This window comes from Notechis scutatus, chromosome 4 (genome assembly GCF_049901735.1).
Source record: "Notechis scutatus isolate UNSWTSFEM ecotype Mainland chromosome 4, rNotScu1.2, whole genome shotgun sequence".
In the NCBI taxonomy this organism is placed as follows: domain Eukaryota; kingdom Metazoa; phylum Chordata; class Lepidosauria; order Squamata; family Elapidae; genus Notechis; species Notechis scutatus.
In genome coordinates, this window is record NC_142012.1 from 130945298 (window position 1) to 130971973 (window position 26676).

The 26676-nt window shown below is 35.4% G+C and overlaps 1 protein-coding gene across 5 annotated transcripts; it reads right to left on the reverse strand.

Annotated features, from left to right (window-relative positions):
• ATG4B (autophagy related 4B cysteine peptidase) lies at positions 1 to 26599 on the reverse strand. 5 transcript variants are annotated; one of them, XM_087964953.1, is made up of 14 exons: positions 26189 to 26284; positions 22697 to 22795; positions 22184 to 22255; positions 21763 to 21810; positions 20754 to 20852; positions 19829 to 19930; positions 12162 to 12234; positions 9661 to 9740; positions 8901 to 9097; positions 8081 to 8159; positions 6121 to 6266; positions 5456 to 5512; positions 2339 to 2432; positions 1 to 1547 (listed from the first exon to the last, which is right to left on the reverse strand). In XM_087964953.1, exons 1-14 carry the CDS (start codon positions 26196 to 26198, stop codon positions 1474 to 1476), a joined length of 1230 nt encoding a protein of 409 aa, XP_087821079.1. In that variant the 5' UTR covers positions 26199 to 26284; the 3' UTR covers positions 1 to 1473. The 5 variants fall into 5 exon arrangements, with proteins under 5 accessions (XP_087821079.1, XP_087821082.1, XP_087821080.1 ...); XM_087964956.1 differs by having other exon boundaries at positions 21763 to 21927; positions 26189 to 26247; XM_087964954.1 differs by lacking the exon at positions 26189 to 26284 and adding an exon at positions 25990 to 26085.
• Between the last annotated feature and the right edge of the window lie 77 nt (positions 26600 to 26676).

The window sequence follows — 26676 nt, forward strand, 5'->3', positions numbered from 1 at the left end:
CCTTTTTAAACTTGTTTTATTCAGATACAAATTGAAAGCAGTTGATGAATGAAACACAATCCGACTATGCTCTTCTTCCAAAAGAAGCAGCACAGCAAGCTATAACAATGACAAATAAGCATCATGGTTCAAATTTGATTTCTAGTAGCTAAATAGGCAACTGGACCTACTATATGCAGTTACTTTATAGATGGCTATAGTACCATCTGTAATTTGACAGTTCTGCTTATAAATGCAGGCAAGAATGCTTTGTAAACATATTTGCTACTGCAACATCCATTGATTGAGCTAATGCTTGGAACTGATGGTGTTTTTCCCAGCCATTCCTACCTTTTAGAAACAGGAGCTCTTCTGCTATTTTGGAATATAATTGGCTGGAAATCCTGGCCAGAAAGCTAATCATTTAAGGGATGCAGAATTTGCATTAAGTTTCTTTAGAATTTCATGTTAAGAACTGAAACAAATGAAAAACAAAGACATACAATATAAATAGTCTTCTGTAGTATTTTCACAAAGGGGGAGATGAGAACACACCTTTGGCCTAAAATCATTATTTTAAAATAGTTGTTAATGCAAGATTTGTGTCCATGTACAGTCTAAACTTTATTAAAAGGAGGAATCAGTACTTTTAATTTGTGAGCTAATGGATGTTTTCACCTCATTTTATTAAATAGCAGCCATATTTTTAATACAAAATAGAAAAAGGTCCAAACAAAAATTAGGTATAATGAAGCAAAATCTGAATAACACCATTCTGTTTGTGCAACTATGAGAAGAATCAAGTGAGTAACTGTGAGGGCCTTTCATATTATTATATAGTGATGTTCTCTTGTCATCTTTGGAACATATTTTAACATGTTCCATATGATATGCTATTGTGATTGCTAGAATGCAGACCATTATATTTTAAAAAATAAATTGCAACTTTGAAACCAAAACTATGGAAGCACTGTATTGGAGAAAATCTAAAGTACAAGTTGAAACATTTGGTGCAGTTAATCTTGAGACCTTGTGGCCCCAAATAATTCAGAATATGGCCAGCTGGTTAGGGAGACATAATGCAGATACTTGTCTCACACCTGTTGTGCTGGTTTTCATTTCACACTGTAAAAATGGGAACAGAAGTAATAAGACTCCCTAATAATAGAGAGACTTAAGCTAAACACTGAAGGGCTTTTACTAGTAGAGGTCAAGCCTTTGTGCCTGTTCCTATGAAAATAATTTCCAGCTCCTAGGAAACTTTGCATCCCGTTCTTGCACTGAGAAAGTAACTAAAGCTATTAAGGCCTTAATGATGACCCGTTTTCTTGATCCCACTGCAAAAATCCACTCTGCTCCAAGGTTGCACAGAATGCTGGGGTAAATGGGAGGCAAGGATGTCAACAAGCACCTATGAAAGCTGGTATCCCTACGCTCTCCAAGGAGCTCCCCTCCCCCCTCAACCCAAATTGGCAGTTATTGTAGTTTCTCTTGTTAGAGTGATAAGATTTCAAAATCTTCATCCTCTGAATCAAAGAATCTTTCCAATCTGTCCGCATCAGAAGAATCTATAAGACACGAACGATTTATATGCTTCAGTTACACTGTCCCCACAACACATTTGATCATAATTAAATATAAACTATGTGAAACATCAGCTGTGATTTGCAAGAATCTGAATAATAAAAACACTAGGTAATGCCAGACAGTTGAACTATTTTTAGCAAATGCTCACAGTTTACGGTAGCTCACTTTGCATCAGGCACAGTACATGGGTAGCTTGGCCTTATCTATTTTCAGAAGTTTTACAGGGATGAAAAAACTAAAATAGTACTGTACCACAAAAATCCTGCAAGAGCAGCTCTGCTTTGCAGGATTTAAGAAGTAATTGTTTTGTAAATCACTGCATTTTATGAAATAATAACAATGTAGTGAATAAAGAGGATGACTCCTAGCACAGACGACCCCTCACCAAATGTGAGTCCAAGTGAAAAAAAATGTTTTGAGAAAATGCCTCAGACAGCCACCCTCTCCAATTTTCATGAAGGTAAAAGGTAGGGAAGATCTCTTAAACCTACAGGATTCTGTTACTATAGCTATTCTGATAACAATAACTTTAGATCTGCACAATCTGTTTCATAGTCTGGTCTATCTAATACAGCTGACATAATATATAGAACTGTATCTAAAAATCCAAAAACAATGATTTTTAAAGATCAAATATCAATTCTGAAAACTGGTACTATTTCTTAGGCAATGAACAAACAAATGGTATCATAATTTATCTGGAATAAAAAATATCTCCAAATATTAAAACTCCTTTATTCATTCCTTCTACAACCAAATATATGAACATTACCTGGAGTGAGATTCAAAACATCGGGACTAGAGAAGTGTGAAGGCTGATGTTCTATTAGCTCAAACATGGGAAGGGCTCCTCTAATCAGTGACAACTGTTAGAAATATATTAAAAACAATTATACTCCTTTGCTATTTCTAGGGGTGTCGAGTATTTGATGCATAATGCACCTTCAGTTCACAGTTTCATTTACAAATTTCCAGTCTTTATGATTGTAAATACTTGCTTAAAATGTGTGAATGCACAGCATATTGCAATACTAAAAAATATTCTGAAAAGTATAGTGGTTTTACATATTTGGTATAATTCTCTTCAGTTTCCTACAATAAAAAGAACAAAATAATAAAAGCACAGGAAAACTAATTGGGAATAGAATATACACAAGCACTTAAGGAACACAAATTAATGCAGCCAGCAAAACAGTAGCTTTCAAGTGAGATTTTAACCCAAGAAAGGGCAAATTTATATAGTTTGATTTCACTGTTTTTCATTACATTAATCTATCCTTATATGTTACCTTGTACAAATTTGAATATATATTTTTGTGTGCATTTTCCCCTAACATGCAGAGTTGCAAATGCCATTTTCTTTAAATGGGCACTGTTGTATTGCAAATTGTCTGTAAAATAAGGATTAGTGCAGATGCTGGAAAACCAGGAATTTTGCTTTTTATATATATTTGTTAAATGTATGCTTATTTATATTAATCATATTTATATCCACTATCTCACCAAGGGTGACTTACTGGATAAGTTTAATTTTTTTTAACCTTTCCCCCATTTATGTAATGTACAATTAGGTTCCCCTTCCTTTTTTCCACTATTGATTCAATATACAAAAGTAGGGAAGTTGTTACTGTCACAAATCAAGTCTGTATGCCTTTTGAAGAAATTAGATCATTTAGACTTTGCTACTGTGTAATATTTTCTTGTTCCATCCTCTTTAAATACCAAAGAAAGTCAGCTTCTTGAAAGCACAAGCAGTGCTAGAAGTGCTACAACTAACTAGTACTCAAAGCCCTTCTAGAGATTAAAAGCTAGCAATCGGTATTATGTTACTGTCTAAACAATTTCATATTTCATTGTTGAACTTTCTATCCAATTGTTTTCTAAAATCTTATTTTGCACTAAATATAACTGGCATGAAAATACTGCTTCTAGCACACTATCATTACATTAAACCTTTAATAATAGGCTACAGGATTTCCATCACAATATCCAGCTCTTTACCCTATTTTATATATCTATTGAAACTACATTCCCAAACTAGGCCTAGGACCTAGTTTGATGGCTTTAATGTGCCTTATATGAAATGCAGAAAAAGCTTGGGCTTCAATCTCAAGCAAATAGGATAAATAATTGTGGCTAGCTGATGCCCTCTTGATTTTAATGAAATTTGCAATATTGAGATATTTCATGTTCATTGTTATTTCATGTTCTATCATTTAATGTTTCAGAGTTACATTTTTTATTTTTTTTTAAGCATACAACACGTGTTAGCCAGGGATCACCGAGGTAGCTGGCTGCTTCTGTGAAAGGAATTTTTTTCAGGCAGTGTTATCTTAACTGGGGGAAGCTCCTTTCTTGTCCCTATGTGGTTGATTTGCTCACGGGAATCAAGCTGCCGACCTCAGCGGTGCGCAAGCCCAGGGTCTTGCCACGGGAGCCACCGCGGCCTTAAGATGATTCGTTTCAAAGGCCTTGCGGATCATATGGTTTCAAGCAAGAATTTGGGAGAATTCCCCGATGATCATGTGGGCAGTTTTGTAGAGTACCGGTGCTCACTGGCAGTAGGAGACTACTCTTAACCAGCCTCTCTCTATTGACAGATGGTTCCCTAGTGGACTGAGGCGCTCCGGTAAACTACGAGGTCAAAGTAATGTCTAGAGGGGGTGAAAAGGAATTTATTTCCCTCTTTGATTGTGTTGGTAGGCTCTTGTTTAAGGTAACCAGCTCTATTTTTGGGAGGTGGGGGAAGGTAGATTTCCCACCCAGCTACTAGGACCAGTTTGCATAGTATATTACACAAAGTTAGACATTAAACATTCAATTTCCTATCTTTTTAATATTTTCCCCTAATTTCTTGTCTCTTCATGAATGGGTAGAGTTCAATGTGTCCTTGGCTTGTGGCTTAGATGCCAACGCCATACCCATTCCTGGTTCTTCTACAGATCTGCATTTCACTTCAAGAGGCAACTGAAAAAAACTCCTGTGTTCCTCCTTAATAGGCCTCCTAGATTCAACCACTTTTGACCACTGTCACCTGACTCCAAAAAGGAAAGATTTAATAGAGGGCAATTATACAACACACTCCAAAGGGATGATTATCTGGATCCTTTGAAGACATGGGACATTGATTTCTTACATAAACAAATAATTCCATGGTAAAACTTAGATCTTTTTTACTAGATGCTTCAAGATAATAGAAGTACTTTTATTTGTACATTTCCCATATTTTATCACTTAAAAAAAAACAAATATTCCAATGGATATCTCTGAAGGAGGTAAAACATTGTCAATATCAAATAAAGCACACAGATTCATCTATCCTACAATAGTAAAATGCTAATAATTAGGCAATCAAGAAAAAACTGTAACCTGTAAGAAAGATATCTAACAGAGCTAACATAAGATGACACTGGCAACAGATATCTTGATAAGATGGGTAGACTTTAAAAAAAAACTCTTCACTTTACCCTAATTCTTCCAAATGCATTCATTATTATATATTTTTTTTTTAAAATTCAGACGTCCTAGTCCAGTGGTGGTGAACGTATGGCACGTGTGCCACAGGTGGCACGCAGAGCCCTTTCTGTGGGCACGCACACCATCGCCCCAGCTCAGCTTCACCACGCATGTGTGTGTGCCTCCTGCCGGCCAGATGGTCTTCGGGTCTCTGCCACGCATGCGCAGGGCACGTGGGGGGATGGGGCGCATGCACAGGGGGCTTGCGCGCATGCATGGGGAGATGCACATAATGTGTGCATGCATGTGTGTTACATTTTGGGTATGGGCGCGCTTCGGGCACTCAGTGCCAAAAAGGTTCACTATCACTACCCTAGTCATAAGTTCTGATCGTTTTTTGTTTTTTTTTTACAAAAAAAAGCTACATACAAACCTTCTTGATTTGTTGGCACCAGTCACTGAAGTCTTCTTCTTTCTTGCAGAAGAATCCCTATAATGGCAATATTTGTATTATTCTAAAAGAGATTCAAATTAAGACCCTTATTAGATACGTCCTTCTCCTCCAGCATTCAGTATTACAGAGTGGCCAATAGGTATATTTGGAAAGCTCACAAGCTTGTACTTGGAGGGCAATATGAATTCCCAGTAACTAATATTTAAGGCATGCTGTCTGTGATTCCATCCACATTAGTAGGCACTGATAGCCTGATTGTCCATCAACTTGACCAGTTTCCTGTATGACATGATGTCTCTCCTGAATCTCACTACATTAAATTTCAATGGATTATCTTTACTAGTAATATTGTAATATAACGTAAACAATATGGCATTCATTACACAACATGTACAAAGATTTGTCTAGGATACCTGTCTTTCTTCTGTTATCCCATAATCTAGAAGCCTCAACTATTGTTATCTGGAAATAATTATTTCTCATGCTTCAGAACAGCAATATAATTAATTTTATGATGAAAAGGGAGAGCACAGGAATATACCTTCATAAAGAGAGAAATCGGTTAGCTAACTAGTAACTAGAGGATTGTCCGAAATCGTAACACTCCCTTGATAGGAAAGTGAACTTCAGGCACGTATACTCACTACTGCAATAGAAGGATCCAGCTCTGCAATGCTCATTCTGCAAGGCGGATGCTGACAATGAAAACTTTCATCAGAGATATGGCAACTGTCTACAGGATCCATTGCAGGCTGAGTAGTGTGTGGGTCAAGATAGATTAGTTCCTCACCTAAATAAAGATCAATGGAAAGATCATGGATCTGCAAGCTGCTTAATACTATCAACAAACTCCATATGAGACATATCCATTGGAAACTTAAAAGATTACCTGCAAAATAATAAGCTGCTGTGGAGAAGGTCACTGTACAATTGACTAGTGCCTAATACTTGACCATCTTATTGAAAAATATAGCTCCCATAAGTAGTATCTCAATCTTGCCTTTATCTTGATTCCATGTCTCAGACAAACTCACAAAAGGTGTATAATGCCACCACTGATCACTGACTTATTATTCGTGAACCAGATAAAATATCATTCTAATATTGTATGTCATTGAGATGGATATCTGACTACTCATTCCAGCTGTAAAACAACTGCACATCAGCACTTCTTGTATTCAAATTGTATTCAAATGAAGTGGTAGATTTGCTTGACAACCTGAATTTCCAAGCACCCAAACAGCAGAGAGGCATATTGCTATTCTGTTTATTTATTCATTAAATTATAAACAGATGATGCAGTAATCATCTCAAGGACCCCTATTGGACTTGAATGCTTACGTACAGCTAAATAGAACAATTGGAAATTAATTACAGTGCCCACCCACCCCAAAAAAGTTGCCAATTGACCCCAAAGGCTACCCAAGTCTATCAACAATAATGCCACTGAACAAGTTCATTAAATACCTAGCAGTGGTCCTCCAAGCTAATGGAAAGAAAATGGCTGATGTTACTGGTAACTATGTTACACAGAATGCACATAAAAGCGCAGTGGATATTTTAAGATTTTACTACTCTAATAAAGACCAATATAAACACCTGCAGTTCTTATGCTTTTTAAGCCAAGCCTCGAGCATAATTACTATGTGGTGCAGAGTTTGGAACATTCCACAATTTTTCTTCATTGAAACTCGTGCAGTCCAAATTTCTAAAGACCACTTTGAGTCCTTCACCTAATGTATATGGGGCTGGAATGGCACATTTGGAGATGAGAATGTGCAGACCACATTAAATTACTGGCTGAATAAACACTTCTTCCATCAGGCTTGGGATAGATTTCAAAGCAAGTAGAAGCAAGCAAATTCACAAGTTTTTGCTCCTATGACTTTCTCTCTTCTACCTAACTCTATTTAGATTATGAACAAGGAACAGTAACATTTAAAAAGCAACTGTTTGATATAGATCAATGCAGGCAATAGTTCTCAGTTTCTCATGGGTAATAAGAGATATATGAAATACCAGGTAAATGTTTTAACTCAGAGAAGGTTTTCACTCCAGCCTTATGCAATGCTCTCCCTCAACATTGTTTTTAAGTGTGAAAGATGGTCACAAATCACATTTTTGTATGTCTCTGTAAGTTCAAACAATCACTAAATGAGTGGTTATATAATTTGAGGACTACCTCAAATTGTGCGTATGTGTAATTCTGGGTTACTAGGAAACTTGTTATATAAACTTAATAGTCTCCAAAAATACAGGTTAAAGGTTGTCAAACCACTTTATCATAGTACAGGCTGGAAAGAAAGTTTAATATATTTTTGCATGATCATGTAAGAAGTTATCTATTTACAGATCAAAATTTGAGGGAATACAGATTTTAGGGATGACCATGTTTGAACAAAAACAGATGTTTCCTACATAGTATAAATATAAACTTAAGACATCCCATGGTGAGTCCTCTTAAGAGGAATGCTTCAAGATATGTCAATAAATAGCACTAAGCCTTGGCTTACAGCAGCTGGTTTGTACCTGAGAAAATGGCTTGAAATATCTTACGGACCTGTACTCATTAATATATTCAGCATTTATACAGCTTAAACTTACCAACATATCCAATGAAATAATGAGCACTATTGGGTTTTCCTCCAATCACACCTAAAGACTGAGGCATCATAAAACAATGCTGGAAAGTAATATATGCACAATTAATCACAGTGGAAAACAACACCATTGCAATAAAGAGCATTACCCAGCTATTCACAATAGTTTTTTTACACATAACCACTGAACATTCAAATTACTTCAGCACTGGCCATTTTTAAGACCACAGGGAGAAGCCATTTAAAATGCAATAGTTTTCATGAAATAATAGTGTCAAAACTACTTTTTATAATTAGTAAACTCCAACGAAGGGTGACTGACAATGGTAACATGAAATGATGATTGGCTCCCTACACACAATACCCACCAGCAGGTTTTTATGCATAGTATTTACTCAAAACTAAGCCCCATTCACAGGCAAATGATTATACAAGTTTGTAGTTTAATCATGTTATTAATTAGTCAGTGAAGACACAATTGTTCAGAATTAGCTCAGAGAAAAATATTTATGTCCTAGAATTATTAAATAGAACTAGGAAAAATGTGCATTAGGCACCTGCATGTTTAAATCACTGCAAAAAGCACTAAATTCTACCTATTCAGAATGAGCTGCACTAATAATGACAGTTCTGGATAGAACAGTTGAACATGTAGATCATGTATTTCAGACATTCTCAGCCTTATAAAGAATTTATCTTGGCATGCTATTGCATTCACAGTTACCACTTTTAATTCTGAATATGAACCAGAATTATAAGTATTAAAAATGCATCCCAAACCACATGGTTTCAGGATATCCAGGTAGTTAAAATTATTTTTATACCTTTAGTGTTTCAATATAGGCTTCATTGATGTCTGTGAGACCAAGGCGAAGAGGTATCAGCAGCACAAGTGGCTTCCAAAGCAATAAACTGTCTGTAGATTCATCTCCATCTGGATAACCATTGGAAAGAAAATCTGATTCTGCAGAAGGAAATGCTGAGGCTCCAGGACATGGACAGTTGGGCTTGCATAACCTTCCTGCCAAAAGATAAAAAATCAGCAGAAATAGCTTTGGTTATGCCCATATAGCCTAATTTGCTGTTGAATAGCAAATCACAAAAAACCATACAATACATCTACCACATATTACTTACAGCTATTATTGCATTGCATTGCACTGTATTGTATTGTATTATATATATATTTATATATATTTATATAGTTATATTTATAATCAACATTTCAAAGCCTGGAAGCAGGTTCTTCCACACATTTTATTGCTACCATAAAGCTGCAAAAGTAAAGTTTTTCATAAGTAGAAAAAAAATCTGTATATTGTAGCTTTGAGAGCTTAACAATTCAGTTTTTACCAGACATAACAGTAAATACTGAAATATATATAAATATAAAATTGCACTATTTCAAAATCTACCTCTAACAACAACTTACTCAAGCCAATCAATTAGAGATTTGACACACTGTAGCAAGCACCCTGTAAACCTAACAAATGTCTTGTTAGGACATTTAAGACCAATTATCTTAAAAAACATATCCCTTCAACAATAGGCACATACTTTTATAAACAGTACAAAGATACTTACTTATTTCCTCTATCACAACAGTATTGTCCATAGCTATGTGCACTGCCAAAGAACTCCACATATCAAATGTGGCAAGTTTTCTAGGGATAAAAATTAAAGACAAGTGAATCAGGTGCACATTAAGAGATCTATAAAATTGCCAAGGGCAATCACATCATCCGAGTCAGTATCAGTGAACCAATACAACATCCCAAGTTTTAATCTCATATTTTAATGAAGTACACAAAATGATAACGAAGTTATAAAGAATATAAGTATGTATTACAAATTACCTGATTTCTTCTTTTGCACACAACTTCATAATACTTAAATTTTATAATTCTGACCAACACAAAATAAAGAGCTTACAGAGAAAAGGACTTTCCACCTATGCTTAATATGTTCTTGTTATGGTCATTCAAAGTACACTTGACTCCTGATGAGATACAGTTTTCTTGGCAATATTTTGAAAATGGTTCCTCAGTCCCCTTTTTTTTCCAGAACTCAATTCTGAGTTCCTACCAATTTTGTTCTATTTGTAATGTTATCAATACTCACTTATATAGTGCAATTGATGTATGTAAAGCTTTTTAAAAATATAGAATAATTATATTCTTTCAAAGGCGTTTTGAGCTAAAAAATAGTGTTCTTCATTAGACAAAAACTCATTTCCTGTTTATGGTCTTTATGTGTGTGTGTGTGTGTGTGTGTGTGTGTGTGTGTATATATATATATATATATATATATATATATATATATGGATCTTTAGTTATTCGGGTTTTCTCGCAGTAAGATTGGAAGTATCTAGGCAAGCGTTTGATGAAGTCTCATTCATCATCTTCAGGCTTCTGTCTTCAGCTCTGTGCTTCTCAGAGAGAAGCACAGAGCTGAAGACAGAAGCCTGAAGATGATGAATGAGACTTCATGAAACGTGCTAGATACTTCCAATCTTACGCGGGAGAAACTCAATAACCAAAGATCCACATACAAATACCATGAGAACCTCAGAAAACAAATATATATATATATATATATATATATATATATATATATATAATTTGTTCCCTATAGGATCAAGATGCTGAATCAGATAAGTGTTTGGCCTAATCCAGCAGGGCATGGAACAAGGAGTGAGAAATGGAGGCAGAGGAAAGATATAATTAAATATTATATGAGTTACATGAATTTCATTTTGAAGTTTCAGGACAATATTGAGTCTCAAGTGGCTTTTCTAGAATTCTTGAAAACAGTGAACTATATGGAATATATAAGTTAATAGCATTTTGAAAAGCCATTCATTCTGGAGCTCAATAAATTGCTCAGACAACTATATTTCAAGGCATCATAAAAAAAATAAGGGAAAGCTAAGCATAAACATATGATAATTGGCATATTTGGCATAAATTCTTCCAGCATGAAGACAGAATAAATGAACATCATGAGACACAGACTGCTGATATCCAATTCAGAGTCTACAAGAATATTGATGACAATATTCATCAATATCAGTATATTGATGACAACTATAGCTTCAAATTGTGAATGATCTTTCCAGCAACCTTCATGTTTTACACTTATTAATACAGAAGACAAAGTTGCATCTTCTGAGCCTTTCTCCCCAAACAGGCCCATTCCCAAGGAAAAGCCTTGCAATGCAGTATCATTTTATTTTCACCCAGAGAGGCTGAAATGGAAATACCAGATGGCACCTTCAACCTCCAGCTATCATAAGCACTCCAACAAGTTACTGTAGTCAACCATATCAAAATTCACATAAAGATCCAACAGAATCATATTTCTCCCTCCGCTTCCCTAGTACAGAATATCCAAAAAAGTTATCAAGACCATCACCACATGTAAGCCGGAGGGGAACGGGTCAAGGAAAACTGACCAGTTTAAATACTCCTGAAATTGCAATGCTACTGTCTTCTCCATCAGTTTGTTTTAATATAGAACATCAGATACTTCTGAAACGTATTAAAATATAGTAAGTCTAATTATGGCCTTATTTGAAGCAAAAACCTCATCTTTTTTTCCTGTAAGGTTACAGACAATTCAACATGCAAAAGAAGTATTACTGATCTGAGTATTACTGATCTATCATTGGCAGGATAGAACTGTTTGAGGCTGAAGAACATTTCTTTAGAGAAGTAGTAATATTAACAGAATGAAAACCTGTATCCACGTCCTCACAAAACAATTAATGAAACTAATTCAGATATTAATAGAAAATGTGATAGATTGCCTAGGTTTAGCAACATCAAGCTTAGCACAAAACTGAGCGAATACAGTCAAAGAACAATACACATTGCTCAGGTGATTTCGGGGCACAAGCTAGAACAACTGGAAGATTAATCATCTACTCACAAACTCTAGAATTATCCCATGGAATTTAATATCCCAACACTAGATACAACCTACTGAGTAGAAACGGGGATTTTAACATTTCATTGGGATAAGTAATTTAACTGCTTTATTTTATACAGTATCTAAAACCACTGTTGGAGCTACAGAATACTTACTTAAGTACTTGTGCAACTGTATTTGGTCCATACCATTGGCCTATGGATTTGCCTTCTCCAACTCCCATCTGGGCTGCAACAAACACATAATTGCTCCATAGTATCATTCAAGGCTACTTCTTAATCACTATTACTTAAGAAATTTAATTGGACAAGTATTTAGATTTCTTAAGAGTACTGAACTAAAGCCCTATTAAAAATGTGAAATGTTTCAAATAATAACATACCTACCCAGCAGAAAAGTATATTCATGAATATTGGAGAAATGTACTACAATAATTTTTGGAAAGTCATACATAAAAATTCATCATGGAAAATCTTTCTACCCTGTCTAGAATAAGGAATCCCACTAGGCTTCAAAACAAAAACAAATAATTCGGAGAGTTCCGGTCTGCAGCGCTTCGGGGCAGGCAGGAATCCGTGACTGTGCGCGGTTTCTGCCTGTGCTCGTTGTCCGAGTGCCCTGAGCCACCTAGCTTCAGGGCTAGCCACTTCCGTAGAAGGTGGCGAAGACAGGGGGGACCTGGCAGGGTCGAGAGATATCGCACCTCTCTTCCCTAGCCGGCTAAACCCCCTCAGGCAGCTGAGTGGCGGTCAGAAATGGCCGCCACATAGAAGCGCTCAGCCGGAAAAAGAAAGTGCAGGAGGAGCTGTGAAGAAGTGAAAGTGTTTTTTGCTGACCGGGATAAAGTAACAGCAAAAATACCCTGGAACTTAAAATTTGCCAAAGATACATCGTTTCCAGAGATTTACAAGTGGCGAATGGAAGTTTAAAAGGGAAAGTTTTTCTTTCTTTTCACTCTCCTTCCTAACGTGACAGCGAATAGAACGGCAAGAGAAATTGGAAAACCCGCATTGGAGGTAATTAAATGCTAAAGGGATAAGGATTTCTGAACATTTAAAAAAACAAAAACCTTTTTGCTGTAAGTGGGAAGGGAGAGGAAAAAAATTGGAGCAGAATTTGAAAGTAAGGAGGAGATTGCCTAGAATTTTAAAGAGCTATTAAATATTAACAAGACTTCTAAAAGATAAATTTTAACTGGAACTTTGTGACTAAACAGTAACCCCAGAAAGAGAAAGGGAAGAAAGAAGAAAGTATTAAAAGAAACAGCTTATTTGGATTGTTTGGTGATTTTGGAACTTTTGGGAACTATCTTTGATTAAAAGCACTTGGGTGGTTGTTTTGGAAAAACTTTTTCTCTCTATAATGGCATCACTTGTGGATAAATTGAAAATTGAATACCAAAAATACAAAAAAGAAGAACAAGAAGGGAAAGATTCTCTTGGCACTCTTTTTCAATTTTTAGAAATGGTGGTTTGTACTTATGAAAAGCTGACTGCGCAACAGGATGACTGGGATAAAGAAGAAGCCATCTTTGATGAACAAGTGACTCTATTTGGGGAAGGAAAGGAGAAAGAGGAAAAGAGAAAGGGGATTTTAAGATTTGAAAAAACAACCAAAAAAGAGAAAAATAAGGTGAAAAGTGGATACAATGTTAGAAAACAACAGAAAGGGGGAAAGCAGAAGAAGAAAAGGGAGGTGGAGAGACAAGGGGGTAAAAAGGGCAAGGAGAAGAATAAGCAAGGGAGAAAGGAAGGGATGAGAAGCCTCAATGGTGGGGAGCAAGATGTAAAGAAACAAAATTCTTTTAGAGACAATGGGTAAACTTAATTGAAAAAGGGATTCTGCAAAGGTACATAAGATTGTATTCTTATATTTGTATTCAGAAATAATGTTAGAAAATTGGAATTAACATGTAATCAAAAATGGGATAAAATATTTAGTGTAATTTAGTGAAATTTTTGTGAAGAAAAAGAAGGCAATGAAATAAATGAGAGAATTGAAGTAGGAGAAGTGGGAACATTTTAATGAAATAATGATTTAAAATATGTGATGTGGGGGGGAAATAACTATGGAAAGTATAAGTGTTCCCATAAAAGTATATTTAATTGAAAAGTAACGTGTAAAGTGTTTAAGATATAAATGAATATTAATATTAATGATTAGATTTGTATTGGCATTGATAGTTGTTTTAATTACATCATATACCTATAAAAAATTTTTTTCTATAAAAAACATTGTGTAATTTTAGAATGTACTAAACAGAATCCCAATGCAAATTATGTATTATATTAAGTATTATAAATTTAGGGGAAAGAGTTAAAGGCGTCATACTCCAATCAATGTACAGGAGAAGTTTTGTTTAAAGAGAAAAGATAAATGGATAGCTGGAAACAGAACAGACAAAGAATAATAAGTATTATGATTTGAACTGAGATGAGATAAATAAAATAAAACTAAGAAAGTTAAAAGAGGTGAGAAGTTATATAGTAAATTGAAAATGATAATAAGATATGGAATGGTATATAAAATGAATATGAATTTGAATTTGTGTCTGTACGAAGAGTTGTAACCCGGGATCAAGCAGCTTTCAGAAAAGATGTTCTATGTTTTTATATTTTATGTTTTGTTTGTGTGTCTTTGAAAATCAATAAAATTGTTTAAAAAAAAAACAAAAAACCAAGAACAAATAATTCCAGGCATATTAATCTATTACAATGTTTTTCAACCTTAGTAAATTTAAGAAGTCGGGACATCAACTCCCAGAATTCTGGGAACTGAAACCCACACATCTTAAAGATGCCAAGGTTGAGAAACATTGATTTATTGCCATCCCTTGCTACTATAAAATTATTATGCTCTTTAGGGCAAGGACTTTTTCCTTGGGGAGCATTTTAAAATCTGATCTCTGAGGCTGCAAGCAAGATGTCTGGCAAAGTGATGACCTTGCTGAGTGAATGTAGCTGAAAAATGTTGGCCTTTTTTATTTGTTAAGATATGGAAGAAGTTTAATGATTGGAAACATATAGGTGAAGCCTTGTGAAGATGTAATACTTTAAAAAGTGAAAAATAAGCAAGTAATGCCTTATTTTGCCATTTTTTGGTGCAGTTTGGGGGCTATATATTTCAGATTATGAGTTTTAATGTGAATGGCCCACCCTGGTGCAGGACAACAGCCTATTCTGAGAGATGCAAAGAATGCACTCTTCGCACTGAATAGAAATGCAACCTCTCTCTTTAGTATCCAGACACAGAATATATTTCCTGTATTCTCCATTAATTCCTTTAAGATAAAATCCAACTTTTTCTCATTATAAATCCTTAAGTCCTTCAGTCATTCATATTTCTTTGTGCTTGCTAGTAAAGTTGAGAATGCTGCAATGCAAATTAATGTCTCAAGAGATATTTTTTTTAAAATGATTCTCACAGCAAGAAATTATTTTCCATAAGACAGAGGAGACAAAAAAGAAGACAAAAAGGCGACTTCCGGTTTGTCGGCCGGCAGCGGCAGGATTTGCGATACTGCGTGATCCCTGCGGCGCTTAGCCGTCTTGGTGCCTCCGATCCGGACGGGTTTGGAGGCTGGGGCTGCCCGTAGAGGCAGCCGAAGACAGGGGATCCGGAGAGGGGTTTGGGGGTGTTGCAGACCCCTTCCCCAGCTGGCAAAACCCCTTTTCTCAAGACGGTGGAGGCGGCGGTCTGTAATGGCCGCCACAAAGGCGACAGCTGGGTAAGACTGTGCAGGAGGAAGAGAGAGAAAGTTTGTGAAGAGAAAGTTTTTCTTGGCTGACCCAGGACTATAAGGCATTACCTAACATCCTGAAAGCTATGACTTTTTGAATGATATTCTGTTTCCAGAGGAGAATTTTAAGCGGCAAATTTAAGGTGCTGAAAGGAAAGTTTACTCTCCTTCCCTATGGAATCAAAAATTTGGCTTCTTGTGATAAGTGGGAAGGAGAGGACAAAAAAAAAAATTGAGATTTTGTTGGAGGAGATGCCTTGAAGATTTTGAGACTAGAAATTAATTGCAACAAGGCTTTAAAATACAGATTGGGCTTTTCTTTTCTTTTTATGGATATTACCCCAGGAAGAGAAAGTGAGAACTTTGTGCTTTGCTTGGACTGATTGATGACTCTGGGACTTTGGGACTGTTCTAACTTTTGAAACATCTTGGTTGTTTTAAGAAGAAGGAAAAAAGAAAAGATTTACAATGGCTTTACTTGTTGATGAACTTAGAAAGGAATATGAAAAATAAAGAAAGAAGGCAAGGGCGCTGTGAAAGAAGCCTTCTCTTTTTAGAAATGGCGCTTGCTATTTACCAGCAAACACAACAACAGATGGAGAAAGCAGAAGAAAGAAGAAGAAGAAGAAGAAGAAGAAGAAGAAGAAGAAGAAGAAGAAGAAGAAGAAGAAGAAGAAGAAGAAGAAGAAGAAGAAGAAGAAGAAGAAGAAGAAGAAGAAGAAGAAGAACATGCCATCTTTAATGAATCCAAAAATTTAATTAAGAAAGAAAGGAGAAAGAGAGGAAGGAAAATGAAGGACTTAAGACTTAAAAACCCAAGAAAAAAACCCAAGACCCAAGAAAGAGAAAAATAAGATGCAAAATCAACACAATGTTGGAAAGCAAAGAAAAAAAGGAATACAACAGAGAGGGAAGCTAACAAGGCAGAGGTTAGGAGAGCGGGGGGTAAAAAGATCAGGTGGGAAAAGAAAGGAAGGGAAAAGGGGGAAAAGCCACAAAGGTTTGAAACAAGATGGGGAAAAAGGAATTTTTTTAGGGACAAAGGGTAATGTATAATTTTTTTAAAAAAAGAAGATTCTGCAAGGTACATAAGATGGTATTGTAGTATTTGTATTAGAAATAGAAAACTAGAATGTTATAAGAATTAATAAAAGATTAACATATTGAAATGTTTAGTAATGATAGACTTTAAAATTTAATAAAATATTAACGGGAATGTTTAGAATATTGAGTTTAATTAAAGAGTTTAATTGACTATTGTGTTGATGTTATTATAAATTTATTACTGTAGCATTTGTTTTTGAAATAGATAACTGGAATGTTACAAGATTCAATATTTAGATTTATTATTTAATTATGTATTTAACCATTTTGGATTTATTATTTTTCTTCTTTTTAAAAGTTAGTAGGTAGAATGTACTAAGCAGAATCAGATTGGGTACTAGGCGTTATTTTAAATGTTAATTTAGGGGGATGATAGAAAGGCATCATACTCTGATTAGTGATTCCAGGAGAAATTCTTTTTCTTTTCACTATAGGGAATGAGATAAATGGATAATTCGAGAATGGACAAAAGATACAAGTACAATGACTTAAATTAAAATGAATTAAATAAAATAGAATTAAGAAGAGTGAAAAGCGGAGAAGCTATATAGAAGATATAGAATGGTAAATAAGATAGGTAATGGTATATAAGATGAGCATGAATTTAATTGAAGTCCATATAGAGAGAGGTAATCTGGGGCCAAGTTACTTTCTTAAAAGAAGTTTTATGTTTTTGTGTTTTGTGTGTTTATGTCTGTGTGAGAATTAATAAAACCTTGGAGGAATGTTGGATGAGAATAACGGTAATCAAGTCAGAGAGAAATGAAGATGATAACTATAAATTGGATAAATATAGGAAAAATAATAATAATAATGAAATTGAATAAGAGTAAAGAGAAATAATGAGAAATTTGCTAAGAGATATTTATATGTTCATATGGAAATGGTGTAAAATAGAATTATGTTGTATAAAATAATGTTTTATTTGACTTGTAAAATTTATAATGGAAAGAGGTTTTATGTATTCAATGGTTAATGATGGTTTGTTTGTCTTTAAAATTAATAAAATTTGTTTCAAAAAAAAAGAAGACAAAAAGGCTTAGATAATAAAAGTCACTTTAACAAAAATATTAATAACTATTTTGAACAAATAGCTAGTTTACAACGAATCTTAACCAAATGTCTGCTGTACGTTTTTCCTATCTAGAACTAAGAGAAAAAGGAAAGATATAACAGATCTGAATGAAGGTGGTCTGATTCGTATGGGAATATGGCAGTACAGTACATATCGGGAAGTGAAGGAAAGATTTAACTATGGATCAACAGAAAAAATGAACTGCAATTTCTGGTTGCTGTAGATCAGAGGTCTCCAAACTTGACAACTTGAAGACTTATGGACTTCAACCCGCAGAATTCTCCAGCCAGCTATGCTATGCTGGCTGGAGAATTCTATGTTATGCTGGCTGGAGAATTCTGGGAGTTGAAGTCCACAAGTCTTCAAGTTGCCAAGTTTGGGGACCCCTGCTGTAGATGCATATGAAAGTAATTCTACATTATTTCTTATTAAACAAAGTTATATGGCCACCCTTCTATGAGAAAGAACTTTGGGAGCAAACAAAGTATGAAAAGTATTAGAATACAATCTCCCAACTGAATAGATGGAAAATGTTTGTGGCCTCTTTGGGGGGGCATGAATATTTGCCGAAAGAAGCAAAAATGGATATGTATAAGAGTGTTGTTATATGGAAGTTACTTTTGCATGTGTCTGCAACACCATAAACACTAAATTGAGTGCAGGGCAATTGGAATGTTTAAGAAATACATGTGGAAAACAAGAAGAGATAGTGCCCAAAATGAATGAATGCTAAATGAATATGAATTGAGGACAAGGAATAAATATGTATTGAACACATAGTGAGTACTATGCAAGAAATATGGTAGTTGGGTCATGTAGAGAGAATGACTGAAAGTCAAATTGTAAGACAAATAAATAAATTGTGCCTGTACTGAATGGAAGAGGAAAACTGGCATTGGATGGAACTAATAGGATTCTCTAAAAGAGTTGAGGACTTTAAAGAATGAAATGCATGAAGCAATGTTTCCATACGATGGAAGCAAAGGTGGTATAAGTTGTTTCTCTGACTGATAAAGATTTGTGCAATCTTTATGTAAAATTCTGTAACAGCTGCCGAGTTCCCAGTTAACAGTGATGAGAACTGCCACCCCTCTACTATATAAGGCGATAAGAGATGAAAAAATCTTTGTCTTGATATAAAAGATAGATTCATTCTACACTGAAAACTAGTTCTTATGCAGTAATTCTTGTGTTTTTTTTTATTTTAATAAATTTTGCTAAAGATACCTCTGAATTTGTGATTGGGAAAGAAGTATTTCAGCTGCCAGAAGCATAACAGAAATTTTGTAAGGAGAGAAAGATATGAAGAGGTATAGTGAAGCACATTAATTCCTTAAACTTAAACACATTACATTTCCTTTCCTTAGCTCATGTTTTAATTACCTTGGTTTAGTATTTCTGATTCCCTTGTTTCAGTTTGTATAACACTGCTTATCCTGAAAGGGATTAAAGTAGGGTACATGTATGTATGGTTTGCATAATTTATAGCTGAAGGCAAATTGAAGTGTTAGCTTATTGCATCTTATAATCCACAGAACAAAATTTCTTTAGGATAGATTTCTTCTCTGACATAAAATGTAGAAACTTTTTTAAAATAATACAAGTGGTCCTATGTGTTGTTTGCATAGATTTTAAGGGAAAAATATAGACATGCTCACATCTGAAGATGGAATTTATTTCTAATTTGTAGAGCAGTTGGCCTTTATACAATTAAGTTTTATTCTGAAATGGCCTGTCCCTAAATAACCTAGATCCATAATAGAAAAAACTGAAAAGCTAGACCAATTTCTAGATTACTATTTCCCTAACTCAATTTCCAGTAATAAAACATGGTAATTTATACTATATTTGCAAACGAACATATTCTCACATTTGATTGCCTATAGTGCTGATAATAATCTTACCTATTTGGTGGATTGAGTAGTAACTGTCCTTTTTATCAATGAAAGCATTGAGAACATTGTAATAGTTGTCTGTCTGTTTCTTCCCTTTCACCCACCTCCAATCTAAGAAACAAAAAGCAATGCTAAAGAAAAAAAAAAGAAAATCCAACTGCCACCCTTATATTTTCAAGGTATTCATACCAAAATAATCAACTTGCTTTAAATGGATCCTTTCTAATACAAAGGTTGATGATTATAGTCTGAAACTGCTTGAAAAGATAACTTCAGATATAATTTGCATGTAAAGTAACAAACACTTTTGTTTTTTTTAATTGTAATTCAACAATCAACTCCACCAATATTTAATTTCTATGGAAAAATGTATGTCTAAATATACTTTACAACTGCAAGAAGTAAATAAACTGATCTATCATCAAACTTGATTTCCACATTCCTTTTAATCATGACAAGAATTGTCGTCATATTCGTGCTGGTGGTGTTTCTAGGGATAAAGGATTACCCAGTGACATCATCATTGCTCAGGGGACACCTGTCGGTTGGCCTTTTCATATCTCCATTAATGAGCCCACCGAAGTGGTATCTATCTACTCACATTTTTGCACACTTTCAAACTGCTAGGTGAGCAGGAGCTGGAGTGAATGACGGGTGTTCACCCCATCACACATCAGCACTCAGCACTTAATCATGGACTTGCTGACTGTCAACCCAGTGTTCTAACCATGTGAGCTACCATGTTCCCCAAGAAAAGAGTTATACATTTTGAAGGAAATGATGCTACCAAGGGGAACTTGGAATATTTGCAAATAGGCCTGCTTCATTATGCATTCCTTTAAAGTGAAAAACACCTATGTGAAGGTCTTTGTATTACCTGAATATAAGGAGTGTCATGATTTTGCATTATAATCATCACAATAATGTGACTTACCTCTACTTAAGTGCCTGCCAACCAAAGCCTGGGCAAAAATCATCTGGCCACATCTTAGCATACAACCCCAACCAGTGTCAGATGTTGGACCTGTTCCCCCTGCAGCCATAAACAAATCACATAAACCAACATTTTGACAAGTAATCACTAATTATTTGAAGCATTGGAGTTTTATGATGTACCTGAACAAGATCAGGGGCCAGAAGTCAAAATACAGTTGTAGATAGAAATATGCTGTTCTAATATTATGCCCTTCTGAATATGAGAACATGCAACTACAGGTAGTCCTCGACTTATGACCTCAATTGAGCCCAAAATTTCTGTTGCTAAATGAAACATTTGTTAAAGTGAATTTTTTTTCTCATTTTTCTTGTTGTCTACTCAGCAACTCAGTAGAGAGGAGAATGAAGGAGAACATAAATATGAACATCTATTCCCAGATATTAATGCTTATAGATGAATAATTAAGTCCCAAAATATTAGACATGACAATTTTTAAATATATAGCCCAAATGCACTACGAATATTTAAAACATGAATTTTACATATTTTTTCAGCCTCCAAGTTTATATGCAGGAACAACAACAATCTTCTTAGAAGTACCTTTGGCTCTCAGGGCTTTTTAGAAATTTCACAATGGCTTCATAAAGGCAGATAAATTATTTTCAAACTTGAAAACTTTTCTATTTTTATCATATGTTCTTTAATCTTTATGCAAATAGAAAGGAAAAAAATTAATTGATCTAAATGATAAAAAGTTGGTTGAAAAATGGATGGCTTAATGCTTTAAATAAATACATCTACAACTCTGATTTATTTTCTGCAAATTCCATCCTTCCATACTATTTTCAAAGTGGAAGAATCTTATTTTCAATAAAGTGAAAACATACTCAGAAGTCCACAATAGACAGTGGTGGGCTGCAACTGGTTTAACAACCGGTTCATGAGCGCATGCTTTGCGTGGGTGCGCAGCATTCAAAATACACCAATTTGAAGCTCAACTGCTTACCTTCTAGGGCAGTCCTGGTAAGTAGAACAGCTGTGCCACGCGAATCAGCTGACCCAGAAAGACGGAAATATAGGACAGCATAGGGTGGGGGCTGGTGGGCGGGGCCAGCTGACAGTTGGAACTACTGGTTCATTAGAACCAATCCGAACCGGCAGCAGCCCACTACTGCCAATAGACCATAAGCAAATGTTATTTGCTGAAACCTAGATAGTTGAGTACAAACTGAAATGTCAGGATGGTTTAACAAACACTAAATGGAATATTTATTTATTATGAAATGTATTTGCTGCTCATCTCATCACCAACAAATATGCTAGACCAAAATTCCAATTGGTTTCTTTAGGTTGTAAAGAAATCCAATTTTTAGAAATGAAAATGCACCATTTCCACAACAATTTGGAAAACGAACACTAGTGCTTACCAATGGCTGGAAAACCTTTTCTATATGTGAACCAAAGACGAGAAGTCACATCCAACAAAATCTCCTCTTTCTCTAAAGGGATGAAAACAACATTTCAATACACTTGCAGAACTTAGATTGCATGGTTTCAATGATAAACGTTAACTGAAATACATTCATTTTTAATTAGGGTTATTCAACATTTAAAGTTAAGAATAGTATGGCACATATAAAATAGTAAACCTTTTGTGATATAATTTTTTTTGGAGGGGGGAGGGAACAGTTTAATATATTTCAGACCTCTCTCATATAGGAGAATAGAATACCATCTAGCATTTATCATCTACAAAATATGTGCTTTTTCTAAAAGGTTCAGCAGAAAGCAAGGCATTTGTTAGGGTGGCAGAGTTGGTCCAGAATAAGATCAGGAAACTGGCCTACATGCATTCTAAGGCATGTCAAATCTATAAAGAGACAGCAGACTTCAAGTCATGGTACAGAATCATAAAGCCCTTGAAATATTAGCAGAAGTACCTGTTAGTGCGCTGTATTTTCTTCCCAGGATCCAAACAGGCTCTTTGGTTTCTGGAAAGTCTTCATACTCAAACCTGAGAGTATCATAAGTGAGAGTAGCTGCTCAAAACAAACAAAGACAGTAGTCTCAAATACTTTTCAGGATCTGCCATTCAAAATACAAAAAAAGTTTCCTTCAAGAAATTTCAACAATGTAAAACATTTTAGATGATGAAAAAGTAGCAATTATACTCCAGGTTCTATCATCAAACAACAGAGGCAAAAAAAACATTGTGACTTAAACTAAAGCGCTGTTTTCCTTCCCACAGATGTTTTCTAAAATTGGGGGGGCTGAGATCATTATAGGTCTGATCCAATTCTATTTTGAAAATTAGCACATTATCAAATGCCAGTAATAACCATTTTCTTCATGTTATAAAGGAACAAAAATAACAGTCTTAATTTCCCACCTTTTGTTCAGAGCACAAATACACTTTCTGCAATAAAAGCATCACTCTGTGTGTAGAGCAACAATTCAGTACTATGACAACAATTCACATATTACTTCACTAAAACTACATTTGGTTCCTTGCCTGCCTTCAAGTGACCTTAATAGTAATGGAATGGGTTACTAGCAAGAAGCATATGATGGAACATTAACCTTCTACTTAAAGTCCAGATTCAACATACTTCTCAGCATCTTTAAACGTCATGCTCTGTCTTGCCAAAATCAAAACTGGTATAAATATGTGTAGATGTTCAAGAAAAAATGCCATGGGCTAGATGGGAAGTCTTAATAATAGCACCCATGCTTTAGAACCAGTTTCTCCTCTTCTTATATTTGGCTTTTTTCATCCTTTCTTTTTATAACCTCTTCAACTATTATATTCCATTCTGCCAATAGAGAAGAATATTTGTAGCTCAGAATTGAAATGAAAAGTCCTTGGTGCTCTTCTTAGCTTGGTTGTTTTCTTGCAGAAGTTTCATTAACAACTAAATAACACTATCATGGCCACTGATGCTACCTAGTTTTGGTAATGAAACATCTGCAAGAAAACAGCCAAGCTCATAGAGCACCAAGGATTCCTTGTTCCACTCTGCTTTAAGCACAAGTTGACTGTGGGCATCTACTTGCTTCTCTGCTTTCAGAAATTAAAGTTTGTTGTACTTATTTTTTTTAAAAAAGAACTGAGAATCAGTACAATACACTCTAGAGTAAACCTACATCACATCCTTCTATTTGCCTCATAGTTGTTAAATCCCAAAATTACTGTCCAGATAACCCATTCAGTTCAAATTTCACATACTCTGCAACCTTGCCTTAGAGAACATCATGTCCCATACACCATGTGATTCAGAATGGCATTTAATGTGAGAGGTTCCAAGAAAAGACTAAGCCTTTTTCCTCAGTTTAGTCATAAATACATAACAGACAAGGTTCATTTTGCACTTGCTATGAAGTCCCAAGTCTGTTACATTCAATACACTGTTTATATGAAGTTAAAACATTATCAATACATATATTCCAAAATTTAAATTATCGAATATCAGAATTAATATGTGAGATTAGACTGGGAAATAAAAATAAAAAACAGAAAAAGGGAATGCCAAATTTCAGGACAGAGCTTAAAAAGAGAACTAATATTAGACAGTCATCTATCATTATATAATATTAACATATATTCAAATAAAAATGGAAAGAAGGAAGTTTATAAAAATTTATTCTGCTAATGGCCAAAACACAAAACAACTAATGAGATGGAAAGAACTGTTATAGGAGCCAACCTGGAATAAGTGTATTTAACTACCCCAAACATATTTACATACAAGTGCATTCTACCTGGGCCTTATTCCCCAACTCCAGTATAGCATATAGGATTGCAATAAAATTTTAATATATGTGAATAGTTTAGATATATTGTGGAAAAAGTTTGTGTATTTTATACGCCTTAAAATCATCAATTGTTTATGAAACTTCACTAAATAAAAGAATTTTCAAAATTCATTGTTTAAGAGCCAGTTTGATGTAGTAAAGACACTACTAGACTAAAAACCAGGAGTCCGTGAGTTCTAGTCCTGCCTTAGACACAAAGCCAGCTGGGTGATCTTTCACCCAGCCAGTCATACTTTCTCTGCTCTAAGCAGTAGGCAATGGCAAACCACTTCAGAAAAACTTCACTAAGAAAACTGCAGGAAGTTTTTGACCAGGAAGTTGTCAGATTGATTTGAAGACACCAAATTAATAAACAAATAACTGTCACAGGATGTGATGTAGGTTTACTCCTTAACTGTCATTTACTAAAATGTATTTGGAAAATTTCAATGAGAATTCAATTTGATGTAGATTTAAAGAACACCTGCACCTGTCTTCATAACCTTATTCAGACAATAAAACCAAGTACAAAATTTTTATATAAAGTGCTTGTTTTATATACTGTGTTTCTCATATAATAAGGCTGGGTCTTATTTTTTTTTGAGCCCTCAAAAAATGGCTAGGCCGTCTTTTCGGGGGTGACTTAATTCCCCCCCCTTGCATCTTTGGGTGGGCGGGCGGTGACGGCTTGGATGTTGACCTCGGCGTTGGTGGGGCACTTCGTATTGGGGTCAACACAGGCAGCACCATATCCAGGTGTGCAACAAAAGTACTTCCTAATGGCAAGGCCCCCCCACCATTCCCCCCATTTTGCATGTTTTAATATAGGCCTTAATTTGGGGGGAGGGGCTTAATTTCATTTCATGCCTATAAAACATGCTGGGACTTCCTATTGGGGGAGGCCGTATTGTTGGAGAAACAGGGTATTTAAATATTTGTTTATCTGTTTGGGGAAAGTCAAAAAATTGATGAAAAGGAGAGTATTACCCATTTGCCTTTGGGTCTTAGTTTTCCCATTTGGGCTATGGCACTTTGGTAGGTAGTATTAAAAGAGCATGACTTTTCTTCCATCACATCTCAGTTATATATATTAGTTATATAAGGAATCAGTACATTCACTTTTAACTACTTAAACAAGAACCTTGGGTCGTTATAAACTTTAGAAAACTTTTAAGATTATTTCCATACATCAAAGCACTGAAGGACAAGCACTAAGCTTTATAAACCATGCAATCAACTAATGCTAGAAAAAACACGGCAAAACACAGTCTTAAATTTGAAAGGCTTTGTTATAGTGGAGTTGCCTCTATTTGAAAAGAGAAGGCAAGGCAAAATACCATATTAGCCAAATTGCTTTAGCAACTTCTATTAATCACAGTCATTTAATAAAGAAAAAAAAATACCCGTAAGAAAACACAGTTCCCAAGGCAACATAACTGACCCTTCATCGACCTCTCTCATTTAGGCAATCCATAATCACAGTTCCACCGACTAGCCCAGTCCGCAATTTAGCCCTCTGCTGAAAAAACACACCGACTCCTTCCTTTCTACACCCATTTCCCGATACCCCAAATATAGAGAGCTGCTGTCGACCCACGCAGCTTTCCCAATTGACCCCCACCAAACATTTCCCCACTCACCCGCGTCCATCCTGCCCCCGCCCTCTTAAACTCGGGGGGCCCACGGCTGTCTCCTGACTGACACAGCTCACCAAAGCGGCGCACTTTATACTTCTCATCCCATAGCGCTGCTTTCGCCCAATCGCGGGATTGTTCAGCACTCATCTAAGCGACGATTGGTTAGTTTCAGATGCAATGGTTTCTCCCGCTGTATGGCAGGTGCCATTTTGTTGTACGGAGAGACTGATTGGTGCGCAAGATTACTTAAATCGGCCTCGCTTTCCTTCTGAAGGAGGAAATTTTTTTCGTTAATTACCATGTACTGCTTTCTATCCCTCGGAGTAATTTAACTGACATCTCAGGTGTAGAAAGTAGAAGGGAGCCGCCATATTCTTGTACGGAGTATTAAACACCATCCAGTTGACCCAATATGGCGCTTTCAAGTAATTCGCATCGTAGCGTGGTTTTAACAACGTTGGCCCAACAACAGAATAGCTGCTCTTCGCTGC